The sequence below is a fragment of the Talpa europaea genome (assembly GCF_964194135.1).
Source record: "Talpa europaea genome assembly, chromosome: 16".
In the NCBI taxonomy this organism is placed as follows: Eukaryota; Metazoa; Chordata; class Mammalia; order Eulipotyphla; family Talpidae; genus Talpa; species Talpa europaea.
The window spans coordinates 34,626,663-34,650,963 of record NC_140084.1 but is presented as its reverse complement, the minus strand read 5'-3'; the positions used below and the strand labels follow the sequence as shown (position 1 = coordinate 34,650,963).

At 36.5% G+C, this 24,301-nt stretch overlaps 1 protein-coding gene across 1 annotated transcript in view; it reads right to left on the bottom strand.

The window, feature by feature from the left end:
• The window catches only part of CDH8 (cadherin 8), a gene marked incomplete at its 3' end in the record, with an annotated part of 355,245 nt that overhangs the window by 230,084 nt on the left and 100,860 nt on the right, over positions 1-24,301 (bottom strand). Inside the window, exon 2 of the mRNA XM_084256775.1 lies at positions 5,672-5,966. Coding sequence (XP_084112901.1) covers positions 5,672-5,966 — 295 coding nt within the window. The remainder of the gene's footprint in view (positions 1-5,671; positions 5,967-24,301) is intronic.

Genomic DNA, 24,301 nt, shown 5'->3' with positions numbered 1-24,301 from the left:
AGCATTCTTCTTTAACCATATCTCTGTATAAAAAGGAAAGTACAATATTAGCTTAGAATGCCTTGTCTGGCAAGACAGAAGAATATACCCAGAGAATGATGGGGCCATGTCAATAGGGCACAGAATCAGCTTTAATCACATGTCATGGCCAAATCTGATACAGTATTAATAAATATTGTGGCATCGAAGTGATAACGATGAATTATAGCACACTAAATAAAAAAAATAATTCTAAAGGTCCGAAATGATGGCAATACTACACAAGCAAATAAATAGGAAGAAGAGAAATGCATTCCTTAATAGGCTAAGGCCAAGCAATAAATGTAGATGGAATGACAGATTTGATAAAATTAACATTTGGCAGTTAACATGGTAGCAATCAATTCAGTCAAGAAACTTTTATAGCTGTTATAATTTTGGGGTAGTAGTTTGATGAGCAACAAGATATTTACTCAGATATTTAAGGTCAGAGTATCAGCCCAAAAACTATTTGAGTACCAAGAAAGAAAAACAGAATAACTTTACAATGGAGTCATATGGTAGACACGATTTTAATAGGATGATCAACTATTCTGCCCCTAATAGGGAATAAATCAATGCCTGCATTACCTGATAGAAATCAATAAGGTATTATCTGTGATAACACTGCCAAAAACACATTCTTTTTTATTTTTGCTTAGAAGAACTAGGGTGTAGGGCAGAGGTACAGGGGGTAAGATGATTCACCAGAGACAGAGTGGGGAGCAGAACAGGCAGATCTACTGAAATATACTGCTGAGGGGAGCAGCGGGCAAGACAGGAGAGGTCTGCTGCGCTATGTGGGTCGCTCCCTGGCTGGGGATCAAACTCATGTTGTAGTAGTGATAGCGCTATGACTTATCCCATAGCCCACCAGGAAAGTCCAAAATAAACATATTTTAAATCCAATCTCAAGGAAATATCATTTCAGAGTCAATTGATTTTGTATGTGATACATTATTGTTACATGTTTAAAGTTCTTACATGCCCATCTTGAAAGCTGTGTAACACTTCACCTAAAAGTCTCCTTGTACAAGTTCCAGCACAGTTCTTCATTTACTTTGCAAAATATGTTGACCTCAAGATCTAGTCCACCTTGGAAAAACATCAGCTATTATAAATATGCAACAGAATCACAGAGTTCATATAAACCAAAATCTATGGAGATATTATCAAAGCTTAGTAGAGCATACTGGCTAAACCCATGGGAGGCAGAGCCAGATGTCTGAATTTAAATCCAACTCCTCCACTTAATATCTGGCTCTGGATTAGCTATTATTTCCTACATTTTTTCAGATAAAAAATAATAAGGAGTAGGAAAGCTAAGATCGTGCTAATGTTGTAGGACTGTTGTGGATATTGGAAGAATTTCAGTTTTTGGAATGTAGTAACTTTTCAATATATATTAATCATCAATAGAGGAACTCTGAATCTCAAAAGATTAAGAAAACCTGCACCATGTTTTATATAACTGTGTTTTCAACAATGTGGTAACACTTACCAGCTCAAACATCACTTGTTTTTCTCATCTCTGTAGCCCCACCGTAGCTAATATGTTCTTCAAATAAAATAGGGTTTATTCCAGTATACACATTTGCGAACATTAAAATTAAGGTTTGTTGAGCAATTTACTGGTCAAACATTCAAAAATAAAGTCAACTTTTTGAATCATTTGAACAGATATAATTCACAAGTGAGTGACTGTAAAGAAACTAATACTCTAATGTTATGTCCTATAATTTAAATGTAATTATTCAATTTTTCCAAATATACTTTTTATGTAATGGTTATGGTGGCTACTATACAGATAGAAAAAGTTAGGCTTAAATGTTAATGCCATTTACACAAATATAAGACAAATTTGCAGCCAAGTAATCTGAGATTCTATTTCCAAGTCAAATAAAAAGTTTATTTTACCTGAACCCAGATGTAGATATAAACCAGGGTTAAATAGTCATCATCTAAATATACAACAGCACTAAAAATATCTATTTCAGGGGTGAACTGCACCATGCAGAATCAAAAGTAGTCATTAGGTTCCAATCATAATGTAAGTATGTATAGATGTCATATTAGCATGCCATACACCTGAAATCCATATAATGTTATAAACCATAGTTACATCAATAAAAAATTTTTAAGTGTCTGGAACTCAATAAATGTAAATATATTTTCATTGACAAAACCAAGTTCAACAATGCTAGTTTGAGATCCACAGCTAAAATCAGAGAAGCTCACAGGGCATTCTTTATGTGGTATTGCTATAAAAGTGAATTCTCATCAAGTTCTGAAATTCAGAGTATCATATAAAAGAACTGTGCCTTCAGCTCCCAAATAAGATATTTCTAAAATAATTTGGCTGCCATTTGGGCAAATATATATGTGCGTTTTGCCTTGACAGCTTGTCAACTGGCAGACAGTTCCTGAACATCACATTCATTTCAATTTAATATTGGTAAATTTCTCAATTAGAATTCTATTTTTCACTTTCTGCACAATGAAATCCCCCTGTCCTTGCTGGCATTCCTCAGGGTGTACAGGTGCAGGTGCTGGCATTTCTGCAGTAGCAAAAGAAGAAAAATGAAAGAAGTAAGGAGGGAGGGAAGATCTGGGCTGAGAGAGAACAGTGTAATGGGGAGAGAAAGGAGATAGTAGCTGACCTTCATCCTGATATTCACCTTCATGAGAAATGAAGGGAATAATTCACACTTGACAATAAAATAGTGCAGCTGCCTCTGCTTCCTTTAACCAGAGAGGCTGAAGTCAAACAGAAACCAGCCACCCAATGTATAAAATCAATACACAGGAAAGGTCCAAAAGGTAAGGTGGGAAATAGATTAATAAAAATAATTTTAAAACCCACAACCATTACCAATTATTGAACACTTCTCTACTTTATGGCAGATCCGTGCTTTTATTACATCATGTGATACTCACATAATGAAAGCAAGATGGAAATTATTATCTTTGCATTGTAGGTAAGGAGAATAAGCAACAATTTCACATCCTCGCACTTCAAAGTCAACCAGATAATAAGGGATAGAACCAGGATTCAAAACTGCATAGATCTAACTTTAAAATCCACATTTTCAACTACAGCAAATTCCATGTGGTTTTAGAGGAAACATCACAGGCTAATCATTTTTTAAAAATATACAGATAGCTGTTTTAAAAAAATAAAATATTAATATACATATAGCTGTTTTATATATATAAATATATATACATACAGCTGTTCATATGTTAGTGTCAATTACTTATTTTAGTCTCTACCTACTTAACCAGATAAATCTTTTAGAGAAAAATAGACACACAAACACACACACGCACACACACAGGTGCATACACACATTGCATTATGCCATTAATAATAGCTGTAAAATCCTTTCCTTAGTTGAAATTGACCTTGCAGAAGTTTTGGAGGGAGTTCTTCTCAACATATTTATCAGTTACATGACTCATATATACAGAAATGGAAGCCTCTGACACATTTACAATAAATAGATATAGACTTGGCCATTACACTGTAAAATCATAATAACAGGCCAAAAATATCTGCTTCCCTCTTCATTATTTATTAGCAATTAAGATAAAGTCTTTTGTATATATTATAGGTACTAAGAATCCTTTAAAACCGTCTTATTCTTTTCTGAATAAAAGTCAAATTAGTCAAGTTCTCTGCTTTAAATGAGTTGCTCAAACAAGAAGGAAAAAAGCAAGGAAGAAAGAAAAGATTATATAGGGTTTCTCAGTTTCTGTTTGTATGGCAGAGTCTAAAAGATGTATAGAGAAACTTTTACTTGTTCATTGTGGGTTTCTTTCTGTGGTGCTGGAGATGACAGAGAGATAGCTTTCTGCTAGAATACCACAAATGTTTCCCCAGAAAAAGTACCATTTCAACAAGCCATAGAGGAATGATTTGATTTTTTGATAAAAGAAAAATATATAAAAGTAGAATTCCTTGCACAAGAAATAGTTAATGGAATTTTGGCAAGAGGAATACCTGGGTGAGACCTAAAATCAATCCTGATTTGCTGCTGCAATTGGTCTATCTACCAAAGCTATTCTGTAGGTAAGAAAGAGGAAATCAAATGAAGTCAGGCTCTCTACCTAATTCTGGCCTTCAGTTTATATCTCTACTTGTGTTTTCTTTATTTTTTTTTTATTTATCTCATCATGCCCACCTGCTTCTAATTTACATGTATCCTTGTAGGTTGTCTCAAATGCAATTTGAAACAAACCAGCATGTATATTACATATATAAGAGTGATTTTCATGATCTTATACTCTAAATGTTGGATTCTGCTTACTACTTCTGTCACACAAGGTAGAAATCTAAAATCTGCCCTCTTACACATAAAATCTAGGGCCACGGGTTTCCTCTGTCAAGGTCAGGGTTTGGGAATAGATAAGCAAAGTCCCAAAAGAGTAGGGGAGAAATGGAGAAAATCATGTTTTGAAATACAGACTGGTGTGGGGCCTCCCTGATGGCACAAGGGGTTAAGTCTCAGCACTAAGAGGATATCCACAGCCACTGCAGTACAAATTTGATCCCCGGCCAGGGAGCTACCCACATGGCATAGCAGACCTCTCCTGTCTCTCCCGCTGCACCCCTCAGCAGTGTATTTCAGTAGATCCGTCTGTTCTTCTCCTTAATCTGTCTCCAGTGAATCCTCTCTCACGGCCTGTACCTCTGTCCTACACCCAAGCTCTTGCATGCATAAATAAGTAAATCTTAAAAAAAAAGAAATATAGATTGGTGTGTAAAGGTGTAATGGCTACTCCCAAGGCTCAGAAAAAGTGACCTTTGAAAAAAGTCCTAAGAAAAAAAGTTGAGGGACCTCCCTGGTGGCACAGCGGTTAAGCGGTGGGTTGCGAAGCTGCCTGCAGCCTCTGCAGCACCGGTTCGATCCCCGGCTGCTCCCCGGCCACCGGAGGAGGGTCCCACATGGCGTGCAGACCTCTCCTGCTGCCCACTGCTCCCCTCAGCAGTGTACTTCGGTCCTTCTGCCTGCTTTGCTCCCTGCTCTGGCTCTGGTGAATTCTCTCACCCTCCTGCGCTTCTGACTGTACCCAGTGCTTGTATAAATAAATTAATAAATAAATAAATCTTAAAAAATAAAAAGAAAAAAGTTGACAGCTACAACATAGAAATCGCTTTTGGTAACTATAATTTCCTAATCCATCTACACCAGACCCACCATCTCAATCCAATATCTGGCTGACTACAGACCTAAACAATTTTCTATTTCTCTTTGAGCTGCATCTGCATGAGAATATACACAAACAAATAATTAAACATTAAGCAAATATCAATAGGATTAGTCTGGCATGTTGGAACAAATCTTGATAAATCCGCCTCAGTAACAATACTCGAACTACAAGTCTAGGAGAGGAATACAAATTCAGTCTATTGAAGTGCTGTCATGTAAGGAGAGATATTTTAATAAAACTGCTTCGTCAGTTCCTATTACTGAGGGACTAGAGCTATTGAGCTGTGGAACTTAGGCCAAAAAAGGGGATTTGGAAATGCAAATGAGAGATAAGAAGGTAATAAATGTCTTTTTTTTCCCCAACAACATATTATCCCTGATGCCAGGAGCTATTTTAAGGATGATTTTTAAAAATTCTGTGAGATTGGAAACATACATACCCAGAATGGACATCTCTGGCACAGTAGCATGATAGGGTCCATTAAGAAACTCTGGTGCATTGTCGTTGATGTCTTGAACTTTTATAATAAATTCAGAAGGAGGCTCAAGAGGTTTGTTCGTCTCCCAGTCCACAGCCTGAGCTGTTAGGGTATACTCAGCCTTTTCCTCTCGGTCAAGTCTTTTTATAGCATGGATATCTCCTGTTATATCATTTATTTGAAAGATTGTCCCAGCTCCATCTCCTGAGAGGATATATTTGATTTTTTTGCTCCCAGGATCCAGGTCTGTGTGTAGCTAAAATGAAAAGTGACATTGGTGAGTGATGGGACAATTTGCAATGTTATTTTTTTAACAACCTACTGTTTGAATATCATGTTGGTCCTTTTTAGATTATTGTCACTTTATCAATTTCTACAAAAAAATTGATATGCAATTGTATGCTTATCAGTTAAAATAAAATAAAATCCCCTCAAAATAAGTTAGAACAGTTTTTTTTTTTTTTTAAATCCTGACCTGTATAAACTGGCATGCACTTAGAATGATGAAAAGATCAAGAGAAAAATACAAAGATATATGTAATCTTTTCAATTTACTAGTACAATTATCTGCTGTCACTATTTTTATTTACCTTTTATGGATCACCGTCTGCATTCTCAAGAGTATGTGAGTCATTATATATATATTTTTTTTCTGAAAGTCAGTCAGTTTGCATATTTTGTAAGAAACATGAGAGGGGCCTCTCTGGAGGCCAGGAGGTTAAGCCTCAGTCCTATCACCGCTATGGTCTAAGTTCGATCCCTGGCCAGGGAGCTAACTTACATGGCGCAGCAGACCTCTCCTGTCTGCCCGACGCTCCCTCAGTAATGTATTTCAGTAGCTCTGCCTGTTTCCCACTCTGTCTCTGGGGAATCCTCTCCACCCCCCCCCCAACCCCCACACCTCTGGCCTACACCCTAGTTCTTCTACACAAAAGAATTAAAGAAAGGAAACATAAGAATAGTGAGGTGCGATAAGGTATATAATAACCTCTTTAAGGTTCACATTTGATGGAATTAACTGTGGTAGACTGACAATTCAACTCAGATCTGCCTGCTCGATCTACAGAAACAAAAACAATTCTAGTAATCTCATATATATTAAGACCTTACGTTTGTGTAGGGTTTCTTTTTCTTGGATTTGCACAATTCTTCTGGTTCTAGAAAATTATTCCTATTTTACACAGAAGAGCCCTGAGGCCAGAACATGGGGGCAATATTTTCTAGTAATGGATGCCTTTGAAAAATGAAAATTTTGCAGCAGGAATTCAGATGAATCTTAGGTCACGGCAACAAAAATTTCTTAAAAACCTAGTATGCCTGAAATGTTTTCTTAGGAACTGGGTAGCACAGAATTCCAGGATTTAAATTGTTGTATTTGCTCTCATGAAGGAGACAGGAGTGTTCTGATGCATACTGCTCCTTCTTTAAATTATGTTGACTCCTATTAAGTAGCTAAAATAAATCAAGAATATATAAGTGTAGTTCGCATTTCAAAAATTCACTGAAATATAGTTGCAAAATACTGCATAAACTCAAAATACTGCATAAACTGGCAATATATTGACAGTTCCAGTCATTCCATTGAGAGAGTTGAAATACCTGCACCTTTTTAAAAAAAAAAAAGTCTTGTGGAAAGAAACCCCTAGAAACTCTAAAGATATTGTATTCTCTTGGGATCACTTGTATTCAGAACCGGCTCTATCACTTTCTTCGCCAATTTAAATTGTATTTAGCGCTTCAATAAATTAAATGAAAAGATTGTAAAAAAAGACATAAAATAGTAACAAAGAATCCAAATGCATCTAGATCTTCTACTTTACTTTTGAATATTTTTAAAAGTTAAAGCATAAGATTACATCAAATATTTATTGAATCTCAAAATGTATCCTTTTCATGTATTGTATTAAATTTATTAACAAGAGCCAAATATGGAAATGCCACTTTATCTTAATGAATGTGAGATTATAATTCATTAATGTGATATTAATCCTAATTTATGATCATTTTAATTTATGTGCATTTTAACATTTCTATTAGCATTTTTATTAAAAAAAGAAAATTTGAATAATATATCATTCATGGAGGTTTCCATTCACATACTAGATATTCCTAAGACACAGATATTCCTGAGTGTATCCTGCACTCTTAATCACAGCATTTTTGCTGTTAAGAGATTGTAACTTGGGCCTCCCTGGTGGTGCAAGGGGTTAGGCACCGCACTATGAAGCAGTCTGCAGTCTCTGCAACACAAGTTCGATCCCCAGTCGGCCAGAGAGAAACCCACATAGCGAAGCAGACCTCTCCTGTCTCGTCCGCTGCTCCCCTCAGCAGTGTATTTCAGTCAGTTTGCGTGTTCTGTTTCCCACTCTATCTCTGGTGAATCCTATCAAACAACTCCCCCAACTGCATCTCTGGCCTGTACCCCAGCTCTTGTATGCATAAATAAATAAATCTCTAAAAAAAAGAGAGATTGTAACTACGTGGCTCCAATAATGTAAGAAAAAATTAATAAAAATTTTCTTTTAAAAGAGATTGTCATTCAAAATGGTACCATAGTTATTTATGTTACAACTTATCTGTGCTATATATCCTTACATTCATCATCTGTCTCTGGTCATTAAATTGTATTATACTCTTAACTTAGTTTTTTATAAGTCCTTGTTTTTAAAAGTAACTGAGGGAATCCTCTCACCCACCCTACCTCTTGCCTGATCCTATTTTTTATACATACATAAATAAATCTTTTTAAAAAATAACTGAGGGAAAAGAATAGAGAAGGGTTTTGAAAGCGTAAAAGCTAAGATTCAGGCGTAACTACAGAAATGAACAGTTATTTGAGTTTCATTTATTTTGCCTATAATATGGGAATATAACATCTACTCTGCAGAATAGAATCTGAGTGTATGTCTTTAAAAAAAAAAAACAGAGAAAAATGGGAGTGGATATGTTTAGTGTGCAATAACTAAAATCCACTTCATACCATATTCAACTATACATAACTATCTGAAAACATTGTGATAAACTTAGTTGTACCATAGGTGACAGCAAGTTCCCAATACTTCATCCTGAAAAAAATGGGACAAAAGTCCCTTGAGAAGCACCTCTGCATTCTCTTCTAGAAATTCATTTCCAGCAAATCTCAGTAAAATCCAAATCCCTTGGGATAAGAGAAACCTTGAAACACAGAACATTTTGTTTGTATATTTACTCATCTTATCCTGTTATATATGATACACATACCCAACACACACTCTTGCACAAGGCTTGATGCCACCAAAAAAAAAAAAAAAGAGAAAGAAAAAAGGAAGAACTGTGGTGTGTCAAAATAGAAATTTACAGGGAGCACATGTTCATAAGACTCCAGATCTAGATTCAGAGTATGCAGTGACAAGCTGCTGTTTTTTCTTTTTGTCTTCACATAAGTTTATTAGAAGCTGCTCAGTTCCATGCAACAGTGCTCCTATCAATTTATCCCACACCAGAACCCTTTCTGTAGATTACTGTGCCAAAGATATCCCAAATGTGCCACATGTTCACACAGTGTGCATCATCTGGAAGTGTGAGCACCATCTCTCCCAAGGGCTGCTTCTGCTAATTAGAGCAGGATAAGGGCCACATGCAAATTGGCCTGGGGTATTAAGACTCTTTGGTCTGGCAGTGGTACAAAAAGACCTCATCCATTCATTTATTAGATGTGTGCAGAGCATGTTTATTAACTAACACGACATGGTTTCTGCCCTTAAAGACCCATATGTTAGTGGGAGATAAAAACAGAGTAACAGAAAAGTTAAGGGAAGTATAGTTATTATTTTTTATTACTACTATTATTATTACTATTACATGGATCAACGACTTATTATCTGGTAAATATTATACATGTAAAACTCTGATTTTCTTCTCATAGCAAATGAGAGACCATTTCTCCATGTCACTAACAAAACAACTGGGATTCAGATATTTTTAGGGAACTTTCTCACACAATGTACTATTGCAAGTAGCAATCTTCATGGTACAAGCCTTAGAGTAAATTTCCTGTATTCAGATGCATATGCTAAAGATCATGAAGTAAAAGGGCTTTAAGAACACATAGAAATTTTACTTAACTCAACATGGACTATGAGGGACAGGAAAAACTTCCCCCAAAGAGGTGATGATTGAAATTTCAGATCATAAAGGAGAAAAAGTATACCAGGCACAGGTGAAGATCCAGAGAAGGGCATAAAATGTGATAGACATGACAGATAATTTTATATGGTTAGAGCACTGAGACAGGTGGGAGAGGTGACAAACATAAGAATAGAAAGTAAGGCAAGGGTCATAGTATACTAAGCCCTATGGAAAATAGTATAGAGATTTCTAGAAATACTAAAAACGTATTTAACCTATTTCCCAGCAATTCTAGTCTGGGTATCTACCCAAAAGATGCAAAAACACTAATTTATAATGGATAGATGCACTCTTGTATTCACTGCAGCACCATTTTTAATGGACAAGTTATGAAAACAATCTAAGAGTCCAAGGACAAAGGAGTGAATTACAGGGCCTCCCTGGTGGTGCAAAGGGTTAAGACACAGCACTGTGAAACTATCCGCAGCCACTGCAGCATGAGTTTGATCCCTGGCCAGGATGCTGACTCACAGGGCGCAGCAGACCTCTCCTGGCTCGCCCGCTGCTCCCCTCAGCAGTGTGTTTCAGTCAGTCTGCCTGTTCTGCTCCCCACTCTGTCTCTGGTGAATCCTCTCACCTCCCCCCCACACACCTCTGGCTTGTACCCCAGTTCTTGCATGCATAAAGAAAGAAATCTTTAACAAAAAACAAATGAGTGAATTAGGGAAATGTGATATATAAATACAACACAGTGTTTTGAGGCCAAGATACAGAGTTTGGACTTGACTATAAAAGCAACAAGGGTTCATAAACAATGTTTCAGTGAGGAGTCTGATAGAACAGTTTTGTTTTAGAAACATCACAGTGGTTGGTATGTGTCTCAAAGTAAAGGTCTTAGACGCAAAAGGAAAAGAAGGTCAGAGAGAACACTCAGGTACCAATTCACAAAGCAGCCTCCACTTGGAGCCACATGTTTAATGCAGTGCCTGTGATCCACTGCATCTATCACCAGATGAGTCTGTACTCTCTCTGGTCACCCACTTCAGCCTGGTTGGAGAAGCACAGAGTCAGGTGTACAAAGAGCAACCCCAGGGATCATAACAGGACTGCTACATAATTGAGCTAAATTATATCAGTATAATTATACCCTTGCCATCTTCCATATGTTTGCATAATACCCCCTAATTAAAATATCAGTTTAAAAGTCATGGGAAGAAGCATTTGCATTTTCATACTCCTTTGTATTCCCACTGACTCGTAAGGTGTCTGAATCTCCAAAAAGGTATTGGAATCTCAAAAAATATTTGGGGAGTCATGCAAATGTAGAAGAAGGGAAGGAGAGATCATTTTCTCCTTTTATTTTCAAAACAAAGGTTTAAAGAAGAGAGCAAAGGAATTTTAAAAAGTTGAGCCCATTGCTCTAAAATCTCATCCACTCTAAATGCAAAGTTCTTGGGCCTCCCCGGTGGCGCAGCGGTTGAACGCTGGGTTGCGAAGCTGCCCGCAGCCTCTGCAGCGCCGGTTCAATCCCCGGCTGCTCCCCGGCCACCTGAGGAGGGTCCCACATGGCGCGCAGACCTCTCCCGCCGCCCGCTGCTCCCCTCAGCAGTGTACTTCGGTCCTTCTGCCTGCTCTGCTTCCCGCTCTGGCTCTGGTGAATTCTCTCACCCTCCCGTGCTTCTGACTGTACCCAGTGCTTGTATAAATAAATAAATAAATCTTAAAAAAAAAAAAGGTCCTGAGTGTTCCCTTTAAAAAAAAAATAAAATAAAAAAATAAATGCAAAGTTCTTGAGCTCCCCAAAGGACATATTCAATTTTAGCATTCGCCATTAGAACTAAGACATAATAGAAGGTAAGAGTTGATGGAAGGGTGGGTGATGGGTAAGTGAAAGATGGACAACAGAAGACAAATTATCTGATATTCAAATATCACTAGTCTCAGAACAAGAGTTCCTCACTCCATCCGGTCTTCAATACCATGCATACTCTCTTCTGGCTGTTGGGGAAAAGAAAGAAGAACTTTTTGTACTTTCCTCCTTGTCAAACAGGATCTCTCAGACACAACATACTTCTGGGACAACAGATCCTAGAAAAGCTCTGTCTTCTGTGTGCCCATTTTAATACAAATGATTTAATTACCAGAAAATATCAGACTAGGTCATTCTGCACACCTTTACCTGGAGAGAGTGATGAGAAATGGGTCTGTGAACTACTGGGGAAATCCTTTATCCATTTGAAAATTGGTTAGCTCTGGTATCAGAACTTATTTTAAAGTTCCCATCTACCCCTAAAGGACATCACAGGGAAATTTTTCAAATTCCCTAATACTCTAGAACAGTATCTAACCTACTGGGAGAGAATCAGCATCTATTGGAACCCAAAGAGGTTAACAGGGATCACTGCAACATGAATCTCTGTTGCCAGCTTCTGTTTTTCATGATTCTCTTCACCCTTGGAGAAAACAGCAAGCTTAGCAGTCTTGAATTGAGTTACATTTTAGCATTGGATTCTCAGTATCTAGCACCATGCCTATCGAGAAGAAACTATGCTACATCTCTCAATCTCTCCATGAATGGATTGATCACCTAATCTGTTAGTCCCAAACATTCCTTATTAAAGATAAGGCCAAATATCTTGACACAATTTCTTGGCCTAAGTTTCTAATGTGATAAAAATGCAAGATTTCAATCTAGATTAGGTACCCATTTAGATTCAAGGAGAGTGAAAGAGGAGAGAGAAAAAAAACAAGAGGATATAAAATTTCATCTCAGTTTCTGAAGTTCCTATCTCCAAACAAAGACCCCCACAATGAGGACCAGGATTTAAAAATTGTTCTTCCCTGGTGGCGTAAGGGGTGAAGCACAGCACTGTGAAATTGTTTGCAGCCTCTATAGACTAGTTTGATACTGTGAAATTATTTGCAGCCTCTATAGTTTGATCCCCAGTCAGCCAGGGAGCTACCCACACGGCTCAGCAGACCTCTCCTGTCACGCCCGCTGCTCCCCTCAGCAGTGTATTTCAGTAGATCCACTTGTTCTGCTCCCCACTCTGTCTCTGGTGAATCACCTCACCCCCACATTTCTGGCCTGCACCCCAGTTCTTGCATGCATAAACACATCTTTAAAAAATTTTAAAAATAAATCTGCTTATTTTAACCTTCTTGTGAACTACAGAACACCTCACAAAGGATGCAATCAAATATGGAATGGTTTATTCAAAAAAGGGTTCACTTCCATCATTATCATTACTAGAACACTCCTTGATCTCTAGAGCTAGCAAAGCATCTCAGGATAGATGGGATGAGGGGAGCAATAGTATCAAAATGGACTATATAACTTGTAAGATGCCTTTATATTCTGAAATGTTATGCTGCTATAGTCAATTTAAATAATTCAATGAGAATAAACCTAAATAATTCAATTACAGTTATCCTTCAACAACTCACTCCATTCTTAACAAGGTGCAGGAACAAATTTCATCACAAAACTAAAGCTAAACAAAAGGCATGAAAACACCCCACCATTTAGTAGGATCAGGTAGGGACTATGCAATTACTTTTATGATCGCACATTCTAAGAAAATAATTCAGTGAACTAACAATTATCAAGGTAATTTTTATATAAATAAAATAATTCTTAATTTTTTCTTAAGAAGTGAAAGGCTAAAAAGGAAAAATTATTTATTTTAAAAAAACCAGCATCCCACATGTAAGTTAACTTCTGCTTTACAAATATTTTTTTCTAGTGTTTTACAGCAGGCAAATTTGTAGCATCTTGATATCTCAGACACGTGCTCTTTGCATTCTGTGTCAGCTGCTAGTGTGTGTATTGAACAGATTGACCTGGCCATGGGGATTGGTGCCCAGAGAAACAGAAAAATTGGAAGCAAGACTGAGTGAACTGCTGTTTCAGGCTGCAGGGATCTGAAAATACAGTCAGAAAATGGAATGCATTGCTTATGCTACTCTTTTAAAGGATAAGTACCACAAAGGCCGGCCTCTCTATGCATTATATGACACTATCCCCAACAAGCATTCTACTTGGCACATAGTAAATGCTTACTAAAATTTTCCGTTGTTCATTTTCTTTTCTTTTTTGGTCTTCCCAGGAACTAACTTAATGCTCTGTACCTTGTCAGTGACTTTATATAGCTGAGAAACTCAAGGTCAGTAACTAGATTGACTTTTTCAAGTTCACACAATTAACAAGTGACAGAGCCAGATGTTATTCAGTATCAAATTTCAGAGGCTATACATTTTAGCATCATTCTATAGAGATTTTCCAGACAATATAACTACTTAGTCTGAGGGAACTTGTTTCTCTGGATGAGAAAGAGAGAGACTAGAGAAAACTTTTTTCGTTGTTCCAGAGTCACAACAGAGGTATTTATATATGCATTTAGAAGCCATTTGTATGAAACCGTACAATACAGCCACATTTTATGAACCAATTCATCTCACAAGAGTATGAAGAAGAATAGACATAGAAATGGAAAGGCAGTAAGTAAAGTTAACAGGAATGCAACGGTAGAATACTGCCAATAAGAGGAGGCCAGGCTATTTCCCAAGAGACTTCCCAAGTCAACATTCATGACGTTGGCAAATTTGCTATATTCTCTTCACTCTGGACTGCATATTTACATGTTTAGAAAGATGATCTTTTAGCTCCATAGCAAATCCATCTCTGTTAGTCAGATTCCAACAAAGAAAGTCTATCTTTTTAAAGTTAAAGTGTTGATGATAAATAAAATTTTAAATATCATGATGAGCAAAATTTCTATTTATTTAAAGACTCACACACAAGTGAAACCAGGTTGATAGTATTTAGAGAAAGAAGAATTAGGTGGAATGATTCCATAATTCCATAATCTTGCCATAGGGGGAAAAAGTTTATATGCCTATCTTCTTCTTTTTTTTTTTTAAGATTTATTTACTTATTTACACAAGCACTGGGTATACTCAGAAGTGCTGGAGGGTTAGAGAATTCACCAGAGCCAGAGTGGGGAACAGAACAGGCATACTGACAAAGTACACTGCTGAGGGGAGCAGCGGGTGCAGCAGGAGAGGTCTGCGCACCATGTGGGACCTTCACCAGTGGCTGGGGATTGAACTGGCGCTGTAGAGGCTAGGGGAACCTTCACAGCCAGCGCTCAACCGCTGCACCACTGAAGAGGCCCTATATGCCTATCTTCAAAAATGGTCTTTAAAGTACTCTGAGGCTTAAATTTTATATTCTCATATTTTTTCTTTCCCTGTAAGCTATGATGATACACCAACATTAAATCAAGCAAATCATAGAAAAATAGGCAACAGACTTCCTTATATTGGATATATCTTTTCTTATGTATGCTGATAGCAACCTATCTGATACAACCAATTTTTTGGGGTTAGGCAACCAAAGATTTCTAAAGTGGTAGCTCAGATTATGGGACCTAAAAATAGAGCACGATTAGAAATACAACTAGATTGGAATAAACTACAAAATACCAAGGAATTTATTTAGCTCCCTAAAATTCAGGGGTTTTATTGTAAAATCTTTTAATAACAATTTTAGTAACCCTTCCTTTAGAGTTTTGAAATACTTACGAATGTGATGACAAATAAGAAAGACATGATATGATCTAGAAATTAAATCATTCAAATAAGCATGTAGGTTAGTTTCTTATGAAGGTTGAATTTTGGAATTACAATAATAGGTTTTATCAAACCTATTGTATCAAATCTATTCTTGGAAATGCTTCTCAAGAAAAAATATACTGAACAACAGATTCTGGATCAGAATTCAGGATACAACACTGACTTATAGTTAAAATAAGAATGTCACTTTTTGATTTAAATCAATATGGGTACAATGATCTTAAACTCTTACGTTGGGTACCAAACCAAATAATAACATATTTGCTACTTATTCACCTATTGTATAAGTAGTGATAGTAGGTATGTCTGGAAGTTTTATTTCTTTTTTCTATTTTATTCAGGTTTAATTAATAAAATAGAAAGTTATTGACAATCTACATTATTTTTGTTTCTTCTTACTAATAACTGTACAGCTAGGCATAGGAGTCAATGCACTGGGTCATTAAAGACATGTTTATATGGGCAAAATTGTGGGAGAATAGTAGTAGTGGAACAATTTCTAAAAAGAAATTTATGTGAATAGATCAAGGAGTAGATGGATGGATAAGTGGATAAATTTATTGATAACATAATTAAGGGGAGAGTGACAGATGGTTTTATTGCAGAATGAATGAATAGAAGATTTAATAAATAAAGGGATGACTAGTTAAAATTCTCAGTCATCCTTCATTTAAGTTACAATGCATATTAAATACTATGAATCGATGGATGACTGGACAGATGGATGTATTGGTGAGTGGATGGGCTAGAAGAACTAGAGAGTTTTTCAATTAAAAAATGATTTTGGGAAAACACAATTAATTATCCTGTCTCAGAGCATCATTCTCTATCTCACACCAAAGAAAACATGGTCCTTGGAAGTTCAATTATAAATTACAATAGATTAGCATATGAGAATCATAGATGTCTTTTCAACTTTCAACAAAACTATCTTCACATAGAAACCTCCCTATGTTCTCTGTTAGAAAAAGAGAGGCCAGAGAAATTTTCTGCAAAATAAATACATAGTAATACATAATGAATTAGGTCTAAAAACAGATACCCAAAATTATTAGACATACATATGTGTGTGTGTGTGTGTGTGTGTGTGTGTGTATATATATATATATATATATATATATATATATATATATATATAACAGCTATGGATACTCAAAAAAGACATAGATATTCTGGATATTTTTCAAAGGTCAATTTTGTAGTGAAAGGTTCAGTTATACTGTGGAAAAAATTATTAAGAGAACATTGTGTCAACGTTTCTTATGTTTCCAAAGAATGTGATTAACCAGAATACTAATGGGAGTTGAAAATATGAGATAGATTTCTGATGTGGTAATCACAATTACTTGCTAAACAGGATGTATCTTGTTATCCAAATAACTCACAAAAGCACAGTGGGGAAGAACATTTTGGATAACTAAATGACAGTCATCTATTCTCTCTGAAATTCTATATTTATAAAGGAACTGCGGGATAATCAAAATGCCATGAACTTGGAAGAACACTGCAATTGAAGGTACAAATGAAACACAAAAACTTGAAATTCAATTTGGACCACAGAATGGGGTGAGACATTGGCAAATTATCTTTTTTTTTCCCTGTGGTCAAAAAGTCAGATATTAACTTAGCTGTGTCATATACTCCTACTCCTTGAACATTATAAACTATTAAATTCAAATGTATGCAAGTCTATAGAGGGTCTTGACCAAAGTTCAAATTTAACAGACATAATCACATTTTCAAGTATCAAACATGGCTATTCAATGAGTAGATCAATAGGTTGATGGATGGAAAAATGTGTTAACAAGAGAATTAAGAGGAGAAGGATAGGTAAATGGCTTTAACTGAGAATGAAAGGGTGCATAAAAGTGTGGTTGAGAGGGTGGACAACTAAACAAATTCACAAATTTCCTTTATTTTATTTTATTAATTTATTTTTAAAGATTTATTTATTTTTTTATAGAAGCACTGGGTACAGCCAGAAGCACGGGAGGGTGAGAGAATTCACCAGAGCCAGAACAGGGAACAGAACAGGCAGAAGGACTGAAGTATACTGCTGAGGGGAGCAGCGGGCACGGCAGGAGAGGTCTGCGCACCATGTGGGCCCCTCGGCGGGGGCCGGGGATCAAACCAGCGCTGCAGAGGCTTCAGGCAGCTTCGCAGCCCAGTGCTCAACTGCTGTGCCACCAGGGGAGGCCCAACTTCCTTTATTTTACATAATTAAAAAAACCCAAAAGACATGGTTTGAATTAAAACTACTAGTTATGATCTTGGACCAGTCATTTAAATGTTTCCTACCTTAGTCTCTTCTAGTTAAAATGATATCAACGAAGCCATGGTCATCATTATTTTAGAAAAATCTAAGATTGTTTTTGGAGCATGTTAGGTAAAATTTTTAATTTTTTAAAACCCATACTCTCCCAAGTATTCTTATCCCTAGAATGAATATTTGGAGATGGGACCTAATATACCACCCAGCTACCAGAAGTTGAAGCTAATAGTAAAACCTGCAGAGCTGTAACTGTATATGTGTGTGTGTCTATGTATGCTTCTCTCTTCCATCTCTTTTCTGCCAATACAGCCTACAAGGTGACTGAAAAAAGACAAAACAGCAGCTTTAACAACAAAATTTTAAGGAAAACCTACGCCTAAAAAGCTTTGACTTGTCACACTATCAAATAGATCTATAGATATGTTGGAAATCTATAAATCTGCTATGACAATCATTATCATCATCATTTGTGTAAAGATGATATTTTATTTCATTTCTAAAGAGAAACAAAACTAATCCTTTTCAGTCCTCTGTGATGAGCTGAGTTGCCTCATTCTATGTACCTCGACATGTGACTGTATTTGGAGAGAAAGCCATTGAAGAAGTGGACAAGTTAAATTAAGGCCATTAAATGGGTCTTCATCCAATCTGACTGGTATTCTATTAATAAGAGGAAGGTTGGACACAGAAAGACCAAAGATAGATACCCAAGGGGAAGACCCTGTGAGGACACCCCAAGAATGAAGCTATTTACAAAGCAAGGAGAGAGGTTTTACAGGAAACCAAATCTGCTGACACCCTGATCAAGGACTTCCACCTCCAGAAATGTGAGAATGCAAATGTTTGTTGCTTAAGCCACCCAGTCTGTTGTATTTTATTATGGCAGCCCTACATCCTCCTACAATATATTAGCTACTCATCTATTTATACCTTACTTACACAAAATGATGCCACAGCTTGCAATGATGCTACTGATAGATTATGATTCTAGGTGTGCTAGGCCGAATAGTCCCTCAAAGATAATCATGTTTTAGTTCTAGAACCTATAAATATGTGACCTTACCAATCTAAAGGGATTTCACAGATGTGACTATGTTAAATATACTGAGAAGGGAGGATTTTCTGGATTATCTAGATGAGTCCACTCTAAGAGAAGAATCCTATGGTAACAAGGAGACAAGACTGCAGAATGATGGTAAGGTAGACTCACACTTGATGACTTTGAAGATGTGAGAAGGGGGTCACTAAGCAAGAAATGTGGGTATGCTATAGAGACTGGAAAGGCAAAAGATCGTATTCGCTCTCTAGAGGCCACAGAAAGAAACACAGTCTAGAATCTTTATTTTAGCCCAATCAGACCTGTGTTTCATTTCAGATTTACAGAATAACAAGGTAATACACACATGTTGTATTAAATAACTCTATTAGTGATCATTTACTATAAAAATAGAAAACTAAGATACTTTAAATCAATACAATTATGGAATTACTGAAATGTTGCAAAGTTTACATATTAGGTATTTAGTGACCTCATATCTTTAACTACCTTTCTTAATTTATGAAACAAGGGAAGGAATGCTAATTATTTTTCAGATATTATGTAGCCTATTACTATTAAGATACAGTCTTCCCTTTTATATAATTATTAATACTTTATATTTTCTTTTTTTTATTTTTTTAAAGATTTGTTTATTTATGCATACAGGAGCTGGGGTACAGGCCAGAGGTGTGGGGTGTGAGAGGATTCACCAGAGACAGAGTGGGGAACAGGACAGGCAGATTGACCAAAGTACACTGCTAAGGGAAGCAGCGGGCAAGTCAGGAGAGATTGGCTGCTCCATGTAGGTTGCTTCCTGGCTGGCCAGGAATCGAACTCATGCTGCAGAGGCTGCGGTTAGCTTCATAGGTTGCATCTTAAACCCTTGTGCCACCAGGGAGGCCCCGATACTTTATATTTTCAATAGACTACTGTGGATACTTCCTCAAGAAATACACTGTCACCACAGACACATAGATATTTTATTTACTTGCTATTTATCCAGTTCTTCAAAAGATCGAGCTTTTCCTTAATTTAGATAATCATTTTCTCTTTTATTTATTATCACAACAACCCCATGGGGCACATACTAGACTCCTCATTTATAGCTTAAGGGAATTAAAGATTTGAGTTCTAAACTACTGTGCAGTGTCACATGTAGTGAGCAAAGAGAAAATATTTAACCCAAGTCTGTCTGCTTCTCAAACACATGCTCACTTTATAGTTTCAATGTTGGTCTCAGAACCAAACACAGAAGAAGAGAACTGAAAGCATGTGAAACTAATGACTTCACTGTTCAGAAAACTACAACCTGTTTGGTGAATTTTCAAACACACACCTCACATATTATCTGTTTGCTTAGTAGGAGCCTTGTGAGAATTAAAGTCAAGGCAAACATCATCACCCCTTTGGCACAGAGTAGAAAAGAGAGTCCTCCAACTAATGACCTTTGGAAACCGGTAGCACCTAATTAACACCTCAGAGTGCAGGTCCCCAACTCCCCTGTGGGGAGGAGCTAATAAGGAATCCTCTGGGAGTAGGGGGTGGGCAGGAGACACAGAGAGGGAAGAGAGGACTTTTCCTTGCCAGCTGAAAAAGCTTCCAGAAATCTAGCAAGTCTAGGAAGTGGAATTAGGGAGGTGAGGTGGAGGCCTTGTAGAAAGCATCAAATTAGAGACATAAAAGGTATGTTTTTGCAAAACAGAATCCACCAATGAGAAATATCTACTCAAATGATCATATCTTCATATCCCTTCTAAAAAGAAAAAAAAAAGAATGAATATAACTGTCCCAACATTGACTAGGTGACACTTGTAATATACAGAGAAAACTCTACTGCAACTTACTGCAACTTACTCCTTCCTCCCAGTATTTCCATGCATTCATAATAACAAATGATAATACTATATGATTCACAAACCTTCACCCACTCTGATTATGAGAAAGTTCCATTTGTTCCAGGGGCCTCTTAGATCACTAAAAACAGATTAAATGATCTCTTTAATCTCCTTCCTATGAATCATATAGGCTAGTTTTATTTGTGATGACAAGTTCAAGGGCTGGTAATATAGAAAGCACTCAACATGGAAAGCTCAGGGGATAAAAATGCCAAAGCACCTGTATGGACAAGGTTTAGGAAAGAAAATTTGCTTTTGATTAAATAAATTATTTACTTTCAATTTTGGTGTTTGAGGAGGGAAAAGAATTTTGAGAACATTTATCATTAATGTAAGCGAACATCTGAGATTTAAGAGAAGAACCAGAGTTCTAAGAGGATTCATTGAAAAATAAAAATGTACACTTCACTTTGGCATGTTATGGGGAGATTGCATTAAAGAGGTAAATTGCTTTTCAATTATCTTTGGATGTAAGACTGAGAGTTTTTTGAAAGAGATAAAGGCTTGATGAACAAATTACTTAGCCTATATGTGTAAGTGCACATGTATACATGAGTTTGAGTGTGTGCATGTGTGTGTGTGCAACTTAGGAGCAAGGGGGAAGAACTGGGGAGATTGGATAAAATACCACTGTAGTCGTTGGTTAACTTTAATCACATAGAGCTACGTTAAAAAAAGAGCTAGTTTTTGTTGTCAAAGTACAAGAAAATTATGATAAGAAATGAAACAGTAAGGTTAGTGAGATCTCTCCTGGCTCAACCGAAACCAGCTCTCTTGGACTTGAGTCAAGCACTAGGAGAAACAAGTTTCTGAGCTGCAGCTCTCAAAGCATGTCCACCCCCTTTTTTCCTGTGCTGATTCTTGTATTGATTTTGTGCAAATGCAATAGTGGGTAAAACTGGGCCATGTTAGTGTCTATTCATTGCAAGGACCCCAAAGAGTTCTGGTGCCCTGCAGTGGGCACACTCAGGATTAAAAAATAAAAGCCAATTTCACTTAGTCTTTGAAAAGAAAGGACAGAATATTTATTTAATTACATTTCTGTCCAAAGCACACACAGTTTTAATATTCTGGGTAATGGAATGGGCAGTATACATAGAGCACTTCCACTGTGTACTCGAGTGTGATTGTTGGTGCAAAGAACATGACATGTTATTGCTTCAGTTGCAAGCCACATTTTTTTGGAAGATTTATTTTATTTATGCATACAAGAGCTACGGGTGCAGGCCAGAGGTGTGGGAAGTGAGAGGATTCACCAGAGACAGAGTGGGGAGCAGAACAGGCAGATTGAGTGAAATACACTGCTGAGGGGAGCAGCTGGTGAGACAGGAGAGTCTGCTGTGCCATGTGGGTTAGTTTCCCCACCAGCCAGGAATCAAGCTAGTGCTGCAGTGGCTGGGGATAGCTTCGTAATGCTGATACTTGTGCTACCAGGGAGGCCCCAAGCCACATTTTTTAATAGAATCTCATTTTCCATCAAATGGAAAACAGAAAGAATAAATGATAGACAAACTGGCTCTTCTGACTGGATATTCTGGCTATATTCACCATAGATTTTAGTAAAAATGTCCTACTTATAAAACACAATATTTATAATCTATAAATAAAATTAGCTTATCACTACAAAGATAACCCACAGTGTTTGCTACCCAGGAAAACAATTTAAACTTCCCAGAAAGTATAACAATTTAAGAAAAACTTAAAAATTTAAGAAATTTAAGAAAATCAGCCTTGGTGAGATGGAAACTTCAAGATCCTTTAAGGTTTTTTGTTTGTTTGTTTTTGTAATTGATGACCTGATGGTATTTCATTATATGAATTTTGTTATTTTATAATACAATTCAAAAAGTCTGCATAGCTCAGTAAAACAGTATTGCCCAATTTCATGCTGTAAGCAAATTATGAATTGTCAAAAGATCCACTCAAAATGCAAGTGAAACCAATGGATTCATGTAGCCAAGTATAAAAATGTACTAACCTAGCATCAGATCTCACACTGGAACTGGCCATTAAGAAATTGTCATTTGTCGCGATTCTGATGAGGTAACTAAGAAAAATATCTGCAATTATCTGTGAAATTAATTAAAATATCCATGGATTTTCCAATGGAACAGTTCTGAGATGGGATTTTCTTCATATTCTTCTGTGAAAACAACATTTGCAACTAACTGGATGAGAAGTAAAGAGGAAAATCCAGCAACCTTTTATTAAACCAAAAATTAGATTTTTAATGTACAGAATTACCATTCTTACTACTTTTTGTTTTGAAAAGTAGTTATTTCTTTTCAATTGGTATTTACATACATGTTATAGGTTTATTATTTTCCTTTTTTTTAAGATTTATTTATTTATGCATACAAGAGCTGGGGCACAGGCCAGAGATGTGGAGGGTGAGAGGATCTACCAGAGACAGCAGGGAGCAGAACAGGCAGATTGACCAAAATATACTGCTGAGGGGAGTATCAGGTGATATAGGAGAGGTCTGCTGTGCCATGTAGGTATCTCCCTGGCCAGCCAGGAATTGAACTTGTGCTGCAGAGGCTGCAGATTGCTTCATAGTGCAGTGCTTAATCCCTTACGCCACCAGGGAGGCCCTATCATTTTCTTTTTAAATGACAAGTAAACCTTTATATTGTCTCAGTTTGAATTTCTAACATAGCAAATATATGATTCACACAAACTAGTTTTGTGGAGTTTGCAAATTGTTTTAACAGTATAAATTTGTCATGTGACCAAAAAATTGAGGACAACTTACCTAAATTTAATACAATTATGTCTTGATAAGTTTTTTATTATAAAAACTAAAATAATTTAATATTGTAAGTATAGGCAGGTGATCTGGAATAAAATTATAGGGTCAGCAGCACAAAACCAAAGTTGGGAGTTCTACTATTAACCAATTGCTAGAAAGTCAAACTCATCTTGTTTCAATTTGAAGAAGGTTTTACAAATGGGGAACTAAACTCCTTCTCTCAAACTTTGTGAGTATTTAATGAAATACTATATACCAAATACAAAACATGTTTTCCCTGCCAAATATATCTGTGAAGCTAACCAAACAAAAATTTGCACATGGAAGCACTTCCTCTGAGATCCTAGGTACTCAACTCATAAGTGACTATTATGTGATTAGGAAGCCCTGACTATCCATCTAGACACCATAAGGAAATAGGTACAGACACACTTCCATATGTAAGTTTAGAGCAGTGTAAACTTAAGTATCAGAATCATGAGTGAAAACACAGATTTCTGGATTTTACCTAGCAATTTTTGGGTGGGATCCAAGCAATTGTATTTCTAAAAAGCTCCAGGATGAAGCAAATATTGTTGGTGCAGACATGCCAAATCACTAGCTTAGGAAAGCAAAAAGTAATTACTTTATGTGATTGTTTTTAATCTTAAAATATTTTAAGTCAAATTTTTTATATTCAACAATGGCAAATGCCATTTTTAATAAATGGTTCAAGTTATTTCTGCTAGGGAATAATCAATTTTAGGTTCCAAACATTTGTTTGGGTCATTCAAGCATTCTTACCCTGAATACTTAAAAGACTTAGTATATGTAGAAATAGTTGTTCATATTTGTTCATATAGTCTACTGTCAAATATAGTCAATAAATATTTATAATGTTTCTACTGCG